Source organism: Asparagus officinalis, chromosome 3 (assembly GCF_001876935.1).
Source record: "Asparagus officinalis chromosome 3, Aspof.V1, whole genome shotgun sequence".
Lineage (NCBI taxonomy): Eukaryota > Viridiplantae > Streptophyta > Magnoliopsida > Asparagales > Asparagaceae > Asparagus > Asparagus officinalis.
The window spans coordinates 34490211-34507538 of NC_033796.1; the positions used below are offsets into that span (position 1 = coordinate 34490211).

At 39.7% G+C, this 17328-nt stretch overlaps 4 protein-coding genes across 4 annotated transcripts in view; 2 read left to right on the top strand and 2 right to left on the bottom strand.

Annotated features, from left to right (window-relative positions):
* The window catches only part of LOC109834933 (ERAD-associated E3 ubiquitin-protein ligase component HRD3), a 7524-nt gene extending 5260 nt beyond the window's left edge, over positions 1 to 2264 (top strand). Inside the window, exons 5-7 of the mRNA XM_020402946.1 lie at positions 3 to 303; positions 1241 to 1483; positions 1555 to 2264. Of these exons, the coding sequence (XP_020258535.1) occupies positions 3 to 303; positions 1241 to 1483; positions 1555 to 1746 (736 nt within the window). The 3' untranslated portion in view covers positions 1747 to 2264. The remainder of the gene's footprint in view (positions 1 to 2; positions 304 to 1240; positions 1484 to 1554) is intronic.
* On the top strand, positions 5661 to 6661 carry LOC109834934 (protein TonB-like). Its single transcript, XM_020402947.1, is given in 5 exon segments — positions 5661 to 5714; positions 5716 to 5785; positions 5817 to 6175; positions 6177 to 6215; positions 6572 to 6661. Coding segments are annotated over 5 exon segments (612 nt in total).
* On the bottom strand, positions 8150 to 8755 carry LOC109832207 (F-box/FBD/LRR-repeat protein At5g22700-like). The gene has a single exon (XM_020399642.1). The coding sequence runs from the start codon at positions 8704 to 8706 to the stop codon at positions 8191 to 8193; it is 516 nt and encodes a 171-aa protein (XP_020255231.1). The 5' UTR covers positions 8707 to 8755; the 3' UTR covers positions 8150 to 8190.
* LOC109833732 lies at positions 12250 to 16980 on the bottom strand. The gene is made up of 2 exons (XM_020401518.1): positions 16609 to 16980; positions 12250 to 12541 (listed from the first exon to the last, which is right to left on the bottom strand). Exon 1 carries the CDS (start codon positions 16895 to 16897, stop codon positions 16616 to 16618), a length of 282 nt encoding a protein of 93 aa, XP_020257107.1. The 5' UTR covers positions 16898 to 16980; the 3' UTR covers positions 12250 to 12541; positions 16609 to 16615.

Genomic DNA, 17328 nt, shown 5'->3' on the forward strand with positions numbered 1-17328 from the left:
GTTGCTGAGAGGGGACCTTGGAGCTCCCTTTCTAGATGGGCCTTGGAATCCTATTTGAAAGGTGATGTGGGCAAATCACTCTTTTTGTACTCCAGAATGGCTGAACTAGGCTGTGAAGTGGCACAGAGCAATGCTGCGTGGATTCTTGATAAATATGGAGAGCAGAGTATGTGCATGGGAGAATCTGGCTTTTGTACAGACTCGGAAAGGCATCTTCGAGCACATTCTTTGTGGTGGCAAGCATCTGAGCAGGGTAATGAGCATGCTGCTCTGCTTATTGGGGATGCATATTACTATGGCCGGGTATGTACTTTCATCTTTGATTTTATTACAATTTATGGAAAAAAATATTAAATGTTTTTGCTTAGTAGGCAAACTGCCAAAATTGTTAGCTCAACTTCTTTAAGTTGCCCTTTCACATTCAATTGCTTAGTAAAAGAAAACGCTGTCAATCGAGTGGTTGCTGCTCATTATATTTTGGGCTATGCTAGGACTTTGACCAATTTTGGCTGTGTCATAGAAAGATTGCTTGGGTTTGATGAAATTATCTGCTGATCAGGGGAGTTTTTATGGACAAATACCCTTGTCCATTAATGATGGGTTAAATTGACTGCTAATTTAAATAATTGGTAATTAGAATTGGAAATTTGGAGAAATTGGGGTATTTTTCTCTTCTGCAACAAACAACACTAGCGGAGATTGAAGTCATGCTAATTCCACCCTAGAAGACATGCATAGAATTTTTAAGCTTGGTCTTACCAGGTGCTATCACTACTTTGTTTGAATGGGATTTATTACTAGAAAAAAAAAGGGAGGGAAGAGGTTGCTCGTGTACAAGTTTTACTTGTCTTAACGCATTTCATCTGTGCTTCAGCTTCCCCTGAATTTCCCATATTAAATCTCTTTAGTTTGTACATCTGATTTTATTCTTCTTACCTATTTTTTGATGTCTGGATATGACATTACAATCATTGAATAAGATGTTGATAAACGTACACTTTGTATCCGAATGAGATACTAACGTAAAACATCCAAAGGGCAGCTAAGGCAAACTTAATCAAAGAATATGCCTCTGATTGCAAAGCTTTAAGTAGGCCTATCTACTTGGGTACGTATTGATCTGTTAGTTGATAGTACTTACTACCTGCTTCCTGTGGATGCAAGTACTTTCCACTTGTAAACACTCAACAGAATGGTTAAGATAATCATAATCAATTGTTTCTGAGTTATTTATTGGCAGGGCACGGAAAGAGACTATGAACGTGCTGCAGAGGCTTATATGCATGCTCAGTCACAGTCCAATGCTCAGGCAATGTTTAACCTTGGTTACATGCACGAGCACGGTCAAGGGCTTCCACTTGATCTTCACTTGGCAAAAAGGTATTATGATCAGGCCCTCGAGAATGATCCTGCTGCAAGATTGCCTGTGACTCTTGCACTCATGAGCTTGTGGCTCAGGAAGAATTATGCAGACACCTTTTTGGTGAGTCAATTACTTTGTCCTTGGACACATTTATGAAATTCTTGCTAACAGGCATTGAATTTTTGTTTTAGGTTCATTTCATTGATTCACTCCCGCAAATATACCCAAGGATTGAGGAATGGGTAGAGGATGTACTCATGGATGAAGGAAATGCAACAATACTTACCCTATTTGTATGCCTTGTCACTGTTCTTTATCTTCGTGATCGTCAGAGGCGGCAACATGCTGCTGCCAATATCCCGGAGCAAATACACTTGGAATGATGGAAATGAGGCAAAGAGAGAAAGCTCGTAAGCTTGTCCCAGCTTTTCTGCATATAACAGTGTAATAATACATATTTAAAGGGAGGACTAGGAGGAAGCTCAGTAGCAGGAGAATAGCATCTTGTTTCATTTCACACCTGCAGTGTTAATCTCTTGGTGTTAACGAAAAGTGTAAATTATATGATGTGAACTTCGACGGGCTGAGTGCAAATCTCACAAGAGAATGCTAACAGGATTAGTTACATTGAGATTGTGATAAGGGTTTTTTACATACCTGCACATAGTTTAGTAGGGATAACGATTTTCTGCAACTGAAGGCCTGTCTGGTTTTCCCCCCTTGTTTTCCTTTCCTTCAGTATGTAATCCTTCGGAAAATATTAATCATCTGAACATAGTACATGAATGGTGAAGCAAAATAACTCACTGGAGAGCTTGTTGTCCCTTTGGTACGGAGGGCCATACCTATGTTCGAGCAAATTAGCTTGTCTTTTTTCTTCAGTATGCTCTTAGTTTTTGTTCTTTTATGTGCCATGGGTATTTTTTGTTTCCATGTGCTGTTTCTTAGCTCTCTTGTGCATGAGTCATGCGCCCCAAGGGAGGCTTTTTTTCTGTATTTGGGTGTTAAAATTTTTCAAGAAATGCTTTGCCTATTGGTATGAAGTCTGTTTCGTCAAAGTAGCTTTGCACAAAATCACTGGTGATAGTATGTAGGTTTTTCTTCTTGTGTTTAGTTACTGAATAGGTGGTTCAATCCTTGTTTTCCCCCCCTTTCTTTCTTTCTTTCTTTTTCTTTCAGGAGTAAGTTCTTATATCACCTAGAACAGAGATTGGTTGATAACTTTTCCCTTCTAAGTCCTAGCATATTTATATGTTTGGATAATTGCTTATTAGTCCCTCACACCATCCTTAATTGCGAAATAGCCCCTCAAATCCATGTATTTGCTTATTAGTCACTCAAATTTTCAATTTTCTTGCAAATTCTTCCCTCTTCCTAGGTGATGTTATTTATGAGACTGAACTTATATTAACATTAATGGAATTAGATAGTTTTCCTGTTATACCCCCGCTCATAATTTACCTTATCATTTAGAACATTACCAACCAGTTTCACAGCAAGTTTATAGCCCTAACTGGCTCCAACTAAAACCCAAACTCACCAACTTAAGCTTCCCCAAACCCAATCCAAAGCTTTCCCCCCTCACTTTTAGAGACCAGGAAAATTTTGGGAACAGGGTGTTTCAGTTACTTGGGAGAGTAATGTATACTCAAGGGCACTTAGGTAGTTTGAGATGTCGGCTAAATGGTTAATCTAACTAGGGTTAAAGAAATTAACAGAATCCTTGCAATATAAATGAAGATTTAAGGCACTGCTAAACAATTGTTGAGATCTAAGGGATTATTTGCTAATTAAGACAGGTTTACGGACTAATATGCAATAACTTCAATATGTTTACACAAACATTTCAGTTTCCATGTTTGCCAATTTGGATGATTAAGAAGGGGTTAAACTCCCTTATAACCCTTTTCTTAACCTATTGCCAAATAAATATGTTTTGTTGTTTGTTACTTGTATGTTAGGCCCCAAACTCTTCTTATTACTAACGTTTTTTTCCAGATCTTTTCCCTCGCGGCAAGAGTGGAACATAGTTTCTCTAAATAAAAAAACGAAAATAATATGTACAAAAATGGAAACAAGGAAGTTATCGGCTCTCAAATTAGCCCACGAGAAGCACACTACGACGAGTGATATGCCTAACAAGATAGGATATTTACCCCCACCATCCACAACGAGCAATGCGAGAACCATAGAAACAAGTTAAAAAAAAAAACATTATGCTTCCTGTTTGGTGGAAAATTTGTAGTAAAAAGAATGAAAGAAATTTGATTTGTATTCTCTTGATCTCGATTACAATTGAATTTTCTGATTACAAAAGAGAGGAGAATTGATCTGGATTCTCCCCTTTGTTTAGTTCTGGGTTCTTCACGGTGGCGATGGAGTGCCTCCCTCGAATGCTCGCGTCGAGTTTGCTCTCCGTTGACGATCCGAACGTCTTGATTCACTGGAACGGTATCCCCTCCTCACGATTTGACGCTGTGAAGAACTTGCAAAGCAAGTTTTAGAACTCTGGACGAGTTAATAACTCTGAACTAGTTGATAACTCTGAACGAGTTTGAAACTCTATGAAAGAGTTGATTTAACCGAAATCGGTTTATAGCCAATGATGAAAGCTCTCTGTTATCGAACGTTGCTGAATGATGAACGTCGATCTCCCCCTTGCTGCCAAACCGAAGATCTTCTCTTCGCTGCCAAGTTTAAGATCCAAAAACCCAGCCGAAAAAAAACCCCAAACTCAGTTGAGTTTATTCGTTTTTATAGGGGATTAAGGGGGTGTAACCGTCCCTTAAATCACTCCTAAGTGGGGTGTAACCGCCCACAAATCGTGGGAAACGATTTTGAAACCGTTCAGCTCATGTTGAATGAGTCAAACAACGCCCAAGTTGGCGTTCAGGACCTTAACTCCGTGTTTTAGACTAGAGACGCGGAGTTGGGCACCCGCTGGATATTGAAAAACGCGAGGATCGCCCGTTGGATGTTGAAAAACGCGAGGGTCGCCCGTTGGATGTTGAAAAAAGCGAGGGTCGCCCGCTAGATGTTGAAAAACGCGAGGGTCATCCGCGTTTTGTTTGCTGAGGGTTGGAAACGCGGGGGTCGCCTGCGTTTTAAGAATTGAAATGCGTGCTGAGGGTTGGAAACACGGGGGTCGCCTGCGTTTCAAGAACTGAAACGCGAAGATGAATTCCGCGTTTTAGAATAAGCTAATGACTTATAACTTCTTCTGTAGAGCGTTGTAAAGACCATTGTTGAGTGATCTTTGCCTTGGCTAGAGCGTTGTAAAGACCATTGTTGAGTGATCTTTGCCTTGGCTGTTTTGGGGTGTGAAAGTCGTCAGATTGTAACTTTCATCATCGGTGTTTGATGGGATCTTTGCCTTGGCTGTTTTGGGGTGTGAAAGTCGTCAGATTGTAACTTTCATCATCGGTGTTTGATGGGAAATCAGCTATCTATTGTGATTTTTAGACAGCCTACACTTCCCAACGTAAAAATTAATTAAGCGAGTAATTTGACCTGGTTGTTTCCATAATGGGTAAATATCAGAAAACACCCCGTAACTTTGAACGATTAACGAAAACCTTTAGAAATATCAGAAAACACCCTTTAATTCAATTAAGTACAGGAGTTATCAGAAAACTCCTTCAACAACATTAATTTACAACCTCAAATCTATTCACTTATTCCATTCAGTGAAACTTCCATAATTGAATGATAATCAGTTACCTTCCTAAAAATTGAAAGAAAAAAAGAAAAAAAAACACAATTTTACCATTGAAAACACTAGTGTGCACGGTGCACCCCATGCAAAATACGACCCCCTTTTTGTTAAGCACTGCATTTTGAACTTGTTTCCCTCTAAATTTTAATGCACTTAATTCGATTATTGCAGGCTTATTATTAGAACTTATATCCACTCCTCTATACTTAAAAAATGATTGTGAGTTTTAATGCATTTGATGTAGAATTTATATCTACTCATTTATACTTAAAAAAATAATTTAAAATTTAATACATTTGATTTATAAATTATATCTATATTTAAAGAAAAATCCAAATGTCAATCCTGTAAAAAAAAATAGTTTACATTACTACAGTGAATTACTATAGCATGAACCGTGATTGTTAGGTTCTCCTTGTGACCGCCACCCACCTTATTTCGGCGCTCGAGCCTCAAACTGGGCGTTTCTCTCTCTCTCTCTCTCTCTCATTTCTTTCGCCGGTTACCTCGCCTCACTCACCCTCCTCATCCTTTTTTTGTAGAGTCGATCGGATCGATCGATCGATCAATCGGATCGGAATCATGCCACCCAACCCGAAACCAAGGGGCCCAGTCAACATCAAATCCGCTGCTCGCGAAACTCCCCTACAAACGCCGAGAGCCTCAACCCCAACCTTCAAGTCCCCCTCGATCATCCCTCGCCACCAGTTCCTAACCCATAACCTAACCCTAACCCAGCCCTGAGCCCCCATCCGCCCCCGATCATGCCTGCGCCGATCCCCGGTACGACGAGTACGACTTCGATGGCGACGAGAGAAGAGGAGGGAGGAGCGAGCCGCCGCCGCCAACGACCCGGATCATCACCAGCGAGTGAAGCGCGCCGGGTTTCAATTCCACCGGATCTGTCGGAGTCCGCGGAGATCGATTCCTCCAGGGGCCTCCTCGGCTGCGCTCGGTCCCAGGCCTCGTCTTCCCCGGACCTCAACATCTTCTACGAGCCGCTTCTCGAGTCGTTGCCGGCAGCCCTACACCGCTCCCAGCTCTCCGAGAAGGCTCCGCGCCTCCGCAAGAAGTTCCGCGGTTCGTCTCGCCGAGTTCGCCCGTGGCCAGGACCCGAACCGGCCTGCCCCGCACGACGTACCCTCCTTCACCCTCTGCACGCAGGCTGCTGGGACCCGAAGCACGCGGCCTACGTTCGCTTTCTCGCGCGACGCCGCGCCTCCGGCCGCTGCTTCGGGGTCCGGAGCTCGGGAACAAGCGCGCAGCCCGAATCCTCGCGGCTCCCCCCTGTGTCCTGTGGGACGCCTCGCGGTGAGGGGGGTCTCGACGCTGGGGTCGGGAGTTTTGGAAGGGGGAGAACGGGGAGGTGGCGGTGGCGCAGAGGAGAAGCCGGCGCCCGCGTCATGCCCGAGACCGCACCCACGCCCGCGCCGCGCCGCGCCGCGCCGGTGCCTGGCTCTCCCTCCGATAAGGGTGGTGCCTGCTGTTGACAGCGGGGGGAGAGTGGGAGGAGGGCGTTGGATTCCGGTGTGTTCCGGAATTATTGTGCTTGGATGTGTCTTGGGATTTTTGGGCGCCGATGATGTTCGGATGTTTTGGAAGGGGCGGGGGCCACGGAGAACGGGCTCTCGAGGAGATAGGGAAGGAGCTGCGGGTAGCGGCAGGCTCCTGATGTGTTTGCGCGCCGATTGAGGTTGGTGCTTGAGCAATCACTTCATAATCGATTGGATGCTTGATCATATGAATGAAGTATTTTGTTGAAAATGATTAGTAAATAATTTTTTTTTTTTTTGCTATTGGATTAGTTGGTACATTGTTAGTCTGTCTTAATTGGATATATTCTCTCTCTTCCAATTTACAGATGCTTTTAGTGGTAATTTTAGTTTGCTATTATTAGCGTTGTAATTTTTTTCCGTGGATGTTTACAATGTGTCTATGCATCTACTAACGCACTTGGTTGGATATTTTCGCACGATAATTGTGAAGTTGGCAACAATTGCTTACAATGTCTTCTCCATGTACAAGTGTCGGCGTGTATTAGTTAGCGTTTATGCCCTTTACATAGATGTTCCATATAACACCGCTAATTAATTGGTAAATTGATCGAGGTAACCTCTGGGATAGTAACGACTGTATCCACGTAATTCGATCGTTCATTACATTTGAGATCTCATCGATCTATGCCATTGTCAATGAGCACACGCAGGCGTCGTGGCGGTTTTATTTTATCAGAACTTATCTTGATGCTTAGATCATTGCATATGGATGTTTTGTGTCGTGGAAACCCAGTTCCGGTGGTCGAGTCTGTTGCCGTGGGAAGAGCCTTGAGATGTACTGCTGCCAGCGAGCCCGCGGCGAGTAGGATTTGGTTGGAGAGAGATGCCTTGGGAGTAATTTAGCGGATCAGACATGGTTCTTCTTCAAGTGATTATCCGTATATGTTGCTTGAGGAGCTTATGGTGTTGCGCGCCGTTAGGAAAAGGAAATTACGTGTCTGATGAATTGCATGCTTATTTTTATGGACCAGAGGTTTCATTGTGCTGAGGATGGTCATATTCGGCCTTTTGGGCCCTTCCTTTTAAATAACAAGTAATTGCTGATGGCTAGAGGGTAATGCGAGGTAGTCGTTGCATGTTCGTTTTTGTTCTTGTTTAACTTTGGTGGACTTGTGTTTGTGTGTGTGGATTTAGGGGGCGGAGGTAATTTCCCCTTGTTTAAACTCTTTTTTTTTTTTCATTTAATGAGACCCGCAATCGGTCCGTTGAGGTCATTTTAGAAAAAAAATACTATTCAAGTCTAACGGGTCATGGAATGCGGAGATCTAGTTTCATTTTGTGTCATTGGATTTATTGTTTTAGTAACATAAATATGTATAATATAATACATCAACCTAGTTTGAGATAATCAGTCGACTGTGTACGTAGTATCATTCTTAACGTAATCCACTAATTAAAACAAGAACACGAGGTGAAAGGTGAAGTAAATTTTCCTTAAAAAAACGTGGGACTCAAAAGAAGCTTTTATTAAAAAAAATCAACACAAATCAAATACATTAATTAAATCATCCTCTGTTCCCTAAACCTAATACATTGATCTTGTTCAAACTCAAGACTCACACGACAGACAATGACGACGGGGAGTAGAAGCGCACCTTAGCAACCCCGTGGAAGAGGAAGCTAGGCAGCTTCCTCCCTTCTTTTCCTGGAGGTACATCGAGCAAAATTTGCTTCACATTGTGGCTCATTGCGTACCTAAGCCAAGGCACGGCCTTCGACATATCGAACCCTTCCCTCCACGAGAGCATGAACCTCTCCAGTTTAGTATCAGGTTCCCCGCAGAGCTCGATGGCTCGATCCACAGAGCTTATGAAGCCGGGAACCGTAGCGTACTCTCGTTGGTCGAAGTGAAGAAAGGGGGAGGACGTCCAGGCTTGATGCCACCTCCTGGAGAGGACGGAGGTTCTGGCGGCGGATTTGGTGGTGAGAGAGGAGAAGATTTGATGGATGACCTCGCTCGGCAACTCGCTTATCCTGTCTTGATTCTCGAAGCTGCGTGCCTTTCTTCTCTTTTGAGAAGCCCCTGCTCCCTTCATGCTGCTGCTCTTCCTTTTTCTTTGATAGGTTTTCATGATTTGGTTTCGGTTTGTAGATGAAGCGAGAGGGTTCGGTGGCTTATATACAGGCTGCGTGTTCCTTCCAGTTCGAATCCGTATAGGAGTAGGAATCCTAAAGATTGAAGGGGGTGCTGAGTTTCCCCGTCTCTGAACATTTTGGGGTAAAATCCTACTCCTAAACGGAATCTGAGTTACGCGATTATAAAGGGAAATATTAGGACCGTAGCGGAGCTCTCTGACTCATGATTGGATTAAAATCCGAGGCCTGCTAGGATTACAACCTGGGGGTGTTTTACCAAATTGTGATTTCTTTGCTGGTAGCATTTTCGAAAGAGTTTTAGCGGTAGCCATCGGATCATGAAGATTGGGTCGGGGCCCTATGGGCCGTGTTAATTTCAGATTGACACGTATATCTCATGATTGGTCTCAATCCGTCGCGTGAATTGTCCATCTTGTGTGGTCTTTATCTATGGCTATTATTCAAGAAAAACTAAGACTTTTGATCACAAAAACTTTTGGTTTTTACCCCTTGTGGGTCCGTCACTAAGCTTAGAAGGTGTGAGAAATGTATGAAATTTAAATCAACGCTTTTATTCCCCTTCCTGTGTCGGTTAAGATTCAAGGAAGAATGATATTACCCTCAAATATCCTCTTTTGTTTTCGTCTTCTTAACAAAAGTAAGTACTCAAAATAAAATTGGATTGTATAATGTGTTAAAACCCTCCAAATTATTATTATAAGTGAAAATCATCGGAGATTTCTTTTCGTATGATTTAATCATACAAGGAGGTTTGGAAATCAGTATGCCCGATGGCCGAAAGTAATACTATTTTGCTCAACACAGTGGCTAAGAAAGCATTCTTTGCTGTGAGCCTGTGAGCCAAAAGAAAAGCATCTATAAGCAAGATGCTGCTTCTTTTACGTAGGAGGTCCAAAATCAACAAAACAACACATACATCTAACAGTTTATCAACCACGCGCGCGCGCACAAAAAAAACACTCTAAATTATCTCTCGAGTATAAGGATTCTTAAAGCTCTTAGTAATACTCAGATAATTTGATGCTTGTCTTTGACATTTCACAGTACGAAATAATTTATTACCTCCCTGAAGAGAAATCTAAGTTTTTACTCAGGTCTATAGCAAATATAACACACAAGTAAACCGCAAGTAAAACCCAAACATGAAGTTTATGCATCCTCCTTGTTGACAAACCGCACGACACATTTTCTCACGAACGAAGGCGCAGAAGTAGCTGAATCGTATCAAACCATTTAAAGGCAAAGTTAGAAGATTCGGAATATAGCAACTTCATTCAAGAACAACAGGTAGCCTCCAATCTTTGAATCAACTTAAGAGAAGACAGCATTTTCAATGAAGGCAGTTGCAGTATCGTGTAATTCTATATAGAGGCAGGCTTAATTACGTAAGTGCTGTGTGATGTTATTAAACCTTTGGAAAAAAAAAGGGAAGAGAATCAATATTATGCAGTGGTAGGAACTAACTGAAGACCCCACGCATGCATCTGTAATTTTATCATCACCTTCCACCACTCTGTGATGAGCTTTGAAAAATTAACGTCTTGTTGAATTAAGAAAATATTCACGTGAAAATGTAAGGTAGTTCTTTTGCTAATTACTAGCTAGTCTTTTTGATATTTATCTATCAATAGATAGAAACCTGAAGGAACTGAACAGGATCTAACTCCTTGACAAACTCCTTGACAATAGTAAACCTGACAGGCGACACGACCTTTATTTACAAAACGCTAATTAAATTGCTCTGTGATTGATCATGGGAAAGTTGATACGCATTAAGACCCGCAGAGGGAATTCAATAGGTTCCATCCTGAAGCAGAATGATGATATAAAAGACATGAGATGAGCCCAATATGGCAATTTTCATTGAACTAAACTTGATTTGACTCTGAGCCATGTGAACATGTACATTTAGAAGTCCATTGTTTCAGACAAATCTTACTTCGAGATATAAGAAGAAGTTTTTAAATAAAATATTAACGAGTTCTCATTGTGCCTTCCTTCTTTTAAATATAAGAGGAAGAGCTTCCTTCCTTCTTTCCCTGGAGGTACATCGAGCAAAATTTGCTTCACATTGTGCCTCATTGCGTACCTAAGCCAAGGCACGGCCTTCGACGTATCGAACCCTTCCCTGCAACTCGCTTATCCTGTCTTGATTCTTGAAGCTGCGTGCCTTCCTTCTCTTTTGAGAAGCCTCTGCTCCCGTGATGATGATGATGCTGCTGCTGCTGCTGCTCTTCCTTTTTCTTTGATAGGTTTTCATGATTTGGTTTCGGTTTGTAGATGAAGTGAGAGGGCTCGGTGGCTTATTTATAGGCTGCGTGTTCCTGTTCGAATCCGTACAGGAGTAGGAATCCTAAAGATTGAAGGGTGGCTGAATTTTTGGAATAGAATCCGACTCCTAATGGGAAATTGGGAATCTAAGTTATGAGATAATAAAAGGAAATAATAGAAGCATATTTTTGAATCCGAACAAAATCCGAGACTCAGGTCTCGCTCAAAACTACACCCGATTTCGTATCATCACCTCCTTGACGTATTCCAGAAATGACTCCGCATTCTGGTTACCCTATGAGGTTGCTACTATCTATATAATCCCAACGAATGCTCACAAGCGTATTGTTTTAGCAAAACAGTCAATACTGATATTGTAGGATGATAACCATTTCATACCAAAAATGACGTCGAAGTTCGACATCCACAAAAACTGATATTGTAGGATGATAACCATTTCATACCAAAAATGACGTCGAAGTTCGACATCCACAAAACGACTAAGTAAAAGATGAACTCAAACTCATTTATACTGATGACACACCTCCTACATATACTCTCTAATAGGGACACCTCCCCTAGAGGAGTAGAAACTGATAACAGAACATCTAAGGGATGTGTAACTAATCTAATTGGACTCCAGACTCGGGTAGTTCTTTCAAGAGAAGAAAATAGTGAAATAAAAATAGACAGATCTCAAAACAGCGAAAGTATCGAACACGGAATTAAACGTGAACCAAAGGGAACTCAAACTATTGAAGTTTTTTTTCAATTATGTTTTCTTTGCTGGTATGCTTTCAATTTCTTTACAGAAGAATTTGAGTAGTGATAAGTACACAAGAATTATATTTAATCTTGTACCATTAGACACACCCCAAACCAAAAAAAAAAAAAACACTTTCTGTAAACTGAAGAGAGAATTTATGATCTCTTACATCTCTTGTACTTAGAATTTTCCAAAGAATTTTAGCAGTAGCCATTGGATCATGAAGAATGGGAAGAACGGGCATGGGCCGGTAGTACTCGGTACGACTGATCTCAATCCATTGCTTAAATTGTTCATCAAAGAGTTGTCTTCTCTTGAACGTGTATCAAGTAAGAAATACAGTGATAAACCAAGGCAAATAATAATAATAATAATAATAATAAATAATCTAAATTATCTCTCAAATACAAGGATTCTTTAAGCTCATAGACATACTCAAAGTCTTGACCTCAAAATTGCATAAGCTTGGATAGCTCTAAAAAAAGGCAATAAGAGTGTAGAATTATGAATTTGCTCCAGAAAAATAATAACAGACATTTGCCATTAGCACCAAATTTTTCAACCAAGTACTTTATCAGCATGGAAGACACAAGCACCGGTCTATAGTTACATTACAAAAATTTATTAACTTCTTGAAGAAAAATCTAAGTTCTTACTCAGGTCTTTAGCAGATGCAACACACAAGTAAACTGCAAGTAAAACCCAAACATGAAGTTTATGCATCCTCCTTGTTGACGAACTACACAATCTCACGAACAAAGGCACAGAAGTACCTGAATCAATCAACCATTTAAAGACAAAGTTAGAAGATTCGGAATATATGAACTTCATTCAAGAACAATAGGTGGTCTCCAATCTTTGATTCAACTTCTGAGAAGACAGCATTTTCAATGAAGGTAGTTGCAATATCATGTAATTCTATATTGAGACAGGCTTAATTATGTAAGTGCTTTGTGATGTTATTAAACCTTAAAAAAAAAGAGAATAGATACTATGCAGTGGTAGGAACTAACTGAAGACCCATGCATGATCTGTAATTTTATCATCACATTCCACAACTCTGGGATAAGCATTGAAAAATTAACATATTGTTGAATTAAAAAAATATTCACGTGAAAATGTCAGGTAGTTCTTTTGCTAATAATAGGAATCTCAGAAGGCTGGGACCTCGAGTACCCCACTCCCACCCCATTAATCATTATAAATACTAGTTTTTTTTTAATGACTGAGTAATAGTCTTTGAATAATTTATATATCATAGAAGCCCAAAGGAACTGAATAATTGATTGGTAGAGGGAAAAAATGATAAGTTAATACGATCCAACTCCTCGATAGTAAACTTGAGAGGTAATATGACATATATTTACAAAATGCTAAAAACTCTGTGTTTGGTCATGAGAAATTGATATGTGTTGAGACCTGCAGAAGAAGTTCAATCATCAATGGGCTTCCTGAAGCGAAACGATGATATTAAAACATGAGCCTAACATGGCATTTTCATTGAACAAACTTGATTCGACTCTGAACAATGTGAACATATTCATGCATGAATCCATGTGTTAGACAAATCTTGTTTCCAGACAAGAGAAGTGGTTTTCATTTAAATAATGAGTTTAAGAATCATAATAAATAAAGGGTAAATTACACTAAACACCCAAGAACTTTCAGCATTTTGAAATAAACCCCCAACAACTTTCAAAATCGCACTAAATTCCCAATAACTTTTGAAGAAAACCCCCAATATCTTTTGGGTAAATTACAGTGAACCCGCAACACCTTTCACAATGTCTTTTTAATTTTTTTTTGTTCTACATTATTGGGGTTACCTATAAAATGCAGAAACTCATTGGGGGTTTTCTGCAAATCCAAAAGTTCATGGGGGTTTAGAGTGATTTTGAAAGTTATGGGGGTTTACTACAAAACACTGGAAGTTCCTGGGGCTTCAGCGTAATTAACCCTAAAATAAATATCAAATGAAGAAATAAAATGCTCTGAACAGGATAAGTAAAATACAAAATGAATTACGAGAATTTGCAGGCAGCAAACACTGAAATGGACACAAAATTCTAAAAAAAATATGCACTATACGCGTGTCCAAATTCCAATACATGCCTCAGACATGCATGTAATTCTGTCTTGTTCACCTGTGTCCTCTGCTGTTGGTGCTTCATAGAATGGTAAAGAAAGTGCATCACATGAACAATGGGGAACAATAACACAATAAATTTCCAAGGTATATATAAAATGTAGACCTCTCTTTTCCGCAATTCACTATGACATTCTTCTTCTCCATGTTGTATGGTCAGTATATAAATGAAATACTATGTATCTGACAAAAACAAAAACAGAATTAAAAGATCAAATAAATCCATAACCTACAATCCAGAAAAGATCAGACTTGTAAGTAGGATCCCTTGAGAAGGTGAATTTTTTGTTATGTCGTTATAAGAACAGGAGAATTACAAGGTTGTAGCTGACACCAGACAGAGCATTCCTTCTAGGAACAAAATGACAGGGGCCATGGACTTGCCTCCTAATTGAACAAACTCTCGAAAAAGAGATGCAGAAAACTTTTAATGGACTGAATGAACCAGTTTAAGGATGTCCTGAAATTGTATGTCCACTATATCATCTCTATTCATTTCAGAAACAGAAGATCCAGTTAACCTTCTCTCAACCTTTTGATGAGATGATGGATTATTTCTTCAGCTGCACAAATTAATACTTGAAACTGTGTTGTTTACACAAAATCACTATCGGAAATTGGAAGCATTGTGTGTTGTTAAATGTCAAGTCAGAGTCTTTTTTCATATCTAGTACATATTCTAAGATCATTTCGCTTCAATTGTATACATGAGTTGTTCTACACATCCTTCATGTCCCAAACAATTGGGTAGACTGTTTCTATTCTGCATTTGGCTAGGGGTTAAGTGAGGGCTTAAATGAGTTTAAACATTCACTAACCCTCCAAAGTGGTTATTTCAGTCAAAGGGTTAACAAACCCCTGACAAGGATTAAGTTTGTTTAATCCCTCACCTATAGGGGGAGGGGTTTACTATTCCATGTGAGAAGATGGAGTAAGAGTTCTCCGCCTTTTCACGCAGGGCTACACAGGGGTAGATGTAGGAATTTTATAAGATCCTTAAAGAATCTTATACTATTATCACTATAGTAACTAATTTTCGGTTTGTATAGAAACTATTAAGGGTATATATAGCTCAGTCAAATGTTCTAGGTCCTCCATGTTTGCGTTCATGAGCACTTTTTGTTAACATGTGATTATGTTGAAAATATATTACTATATATGCCATCAATTTTAAGACATGTCTGTGCCAATCTTTGTTCCACTAACGTTTGCATATAAAACAATTAAGTTCCTGGTATTATATATATGTTTTTGAATTATTGTGCAAATACCAAACTCTAGTCTGATACTATGACAATTTTACGATAGGCTCAAAACTGAGCAGTATTAAAGATTATCATTTCTGCGTATTCAATCTTGTTAGATCACTATATCCCTTTAAATTTCATTTTTTTGCAAAAAATGTTAATTTATTTTTATTTGTCTTATAAACAGTGACCTAATTAAATAATACAAAAAATAACAATACTTTTATAGTTTAGATGAATGCAAATTCAAGTTCATTCTATTTAACATAGTTAGATATTCCTATTTTCAACAAGGTTAAAGTTAGTATTTTTAAAAAAATTAGGGGGATTAACCTCCTTAACCTTTGTTTATTTGGCAAACACAAAAAAATTTAAACCTCCATCATAACTATCTAATCAAAAAGGAATTAAAGAATTTTTAACCCCTCGTGATAGGTTAACTTAGTTAAACCTTCTCCCTTAACGCCTTGCCACACGGCACCTTCAGAAATTAATTGTGCTCTGAACAAGTATGAATTTGATCAATTAAGTCTCTCCAATAAAGTCGTCAGATTTGTGGCCTTTCCTAGAGGTTCTGCACTTTTACTCTTAATAGGAAGCTCTACAAAGACCAAACCCTCATAAAATACAGGGTGGAGATGGAGAGGATTCTGTGGGTCATTCTCCAGTCAGCAACTACTAGATGCACAAAGGTAAAGACCACAAAACACAGTAATAAGAAACAATATACAAAAGAGGGATATCCCTATTAGAATTTTCCTTTCATCCTCACTTGTTTTCTTCTTGTTCTTCCCTTCATGACTCTAGTGAGTCAATTTTCTTGTGCCTCTTTTTTTTTTCTTTCTCCAACAAAATAGGGAAGCTTCTAACTAATCGATTGCCGATATGCGTGCTATACAATATCCTCCTATCTCTTTTAGGATGTCTTGTATTTACTTGAAGGCAGGCATTTTATAACATCCACAAAATTATGATGAAATATTCAATATATCGAACAAGGATGTTGAAGCCCTATGCTAGATGACACCAGGATTTTGGCATCCACTATGTCAGAAAATTGAAAGTGTCATCTGCAATAATTACTTACCCAAATCTTATAGCAAGACTTATTTGAATTAAGGCTATTGTTTCAACGTGCGGCTTTTAAAAAAAAGAACGGCTATGCATATACTGTACATTTTGCTCCCATCTCATTTCCGAGGATAGATTCTGTTGCTTGAATACTATGTACAGCCTGCACCAAATCGTGATGAAATATCCACCACGATTCTGATATTCCCCAAGTTAGAATATCAAAGATGTCATCTTTAGTAATAATTTACCCTAATCTCATGCCCAACTAATATTTAAAAAAAAACACAAACGAGTTAAATCTTGAGATTTCAATAACTATGCTAATCTACTGATTGAATTAAAAAAAAGTGAAAGAGGAGGGAAAGAAACTAACAGTTGGATTAGGGTTTGGTGGAGGTGGTCGGCTCGTCGGCGAGGAGATCATCGTAGGGATCGCGGCGGCCGGGGACCTGGCTGATCTGAGCGTCCCATGAGAGCTGAGCGTTGAAGCGATCGAAGGTCCAGAATCCGTACGGGCGAATGGGGAGGCTCCAGTTCTCCTTCGTCTTCTTGCATCGATCCTTCATCATGTAGATGTGCTCCCTCGCCTTCTCGTCCCTCTGCTTTGGATCCTCCATTAGTCGAAGGATCAAGTTCTCTGCGAACTCCATCACAAACTTCATCGTTGATGCTTTTGCTCGCTCTTCGCTCGCTATCGCCTTACTTTTATCGGTCGCCTACAGCGAAATTTGGGGATTTGAAGGAAAATTTGCAACAAGCCCTTTTAACTTTTACTGCTTAATTCTAAGTCCAGTACAGTCACGTAGAGACCTGCCGAGCCTGCTAACACTGCTGGGCCAGGCTATGAAGCTGGGCCTTGGCAATCTTGCTTGCCCAACATTAATTATATCTTGCTTATTTCTCGTTTCTAATTTGTATTTTCTTTTCTTTTTAGAATATGAGCTGTCCTTATTGATTACTTAGGTTATAATCAATGAGGATTGGAGTTGAAGATTATGGAAATTCCATGATCTTATTAGAGAAAATATATAGTTGTTTGGTGTGTCCTACAAGCATATGTTATTAATACATTGCTTTCTTCTCCAAAAAGTTT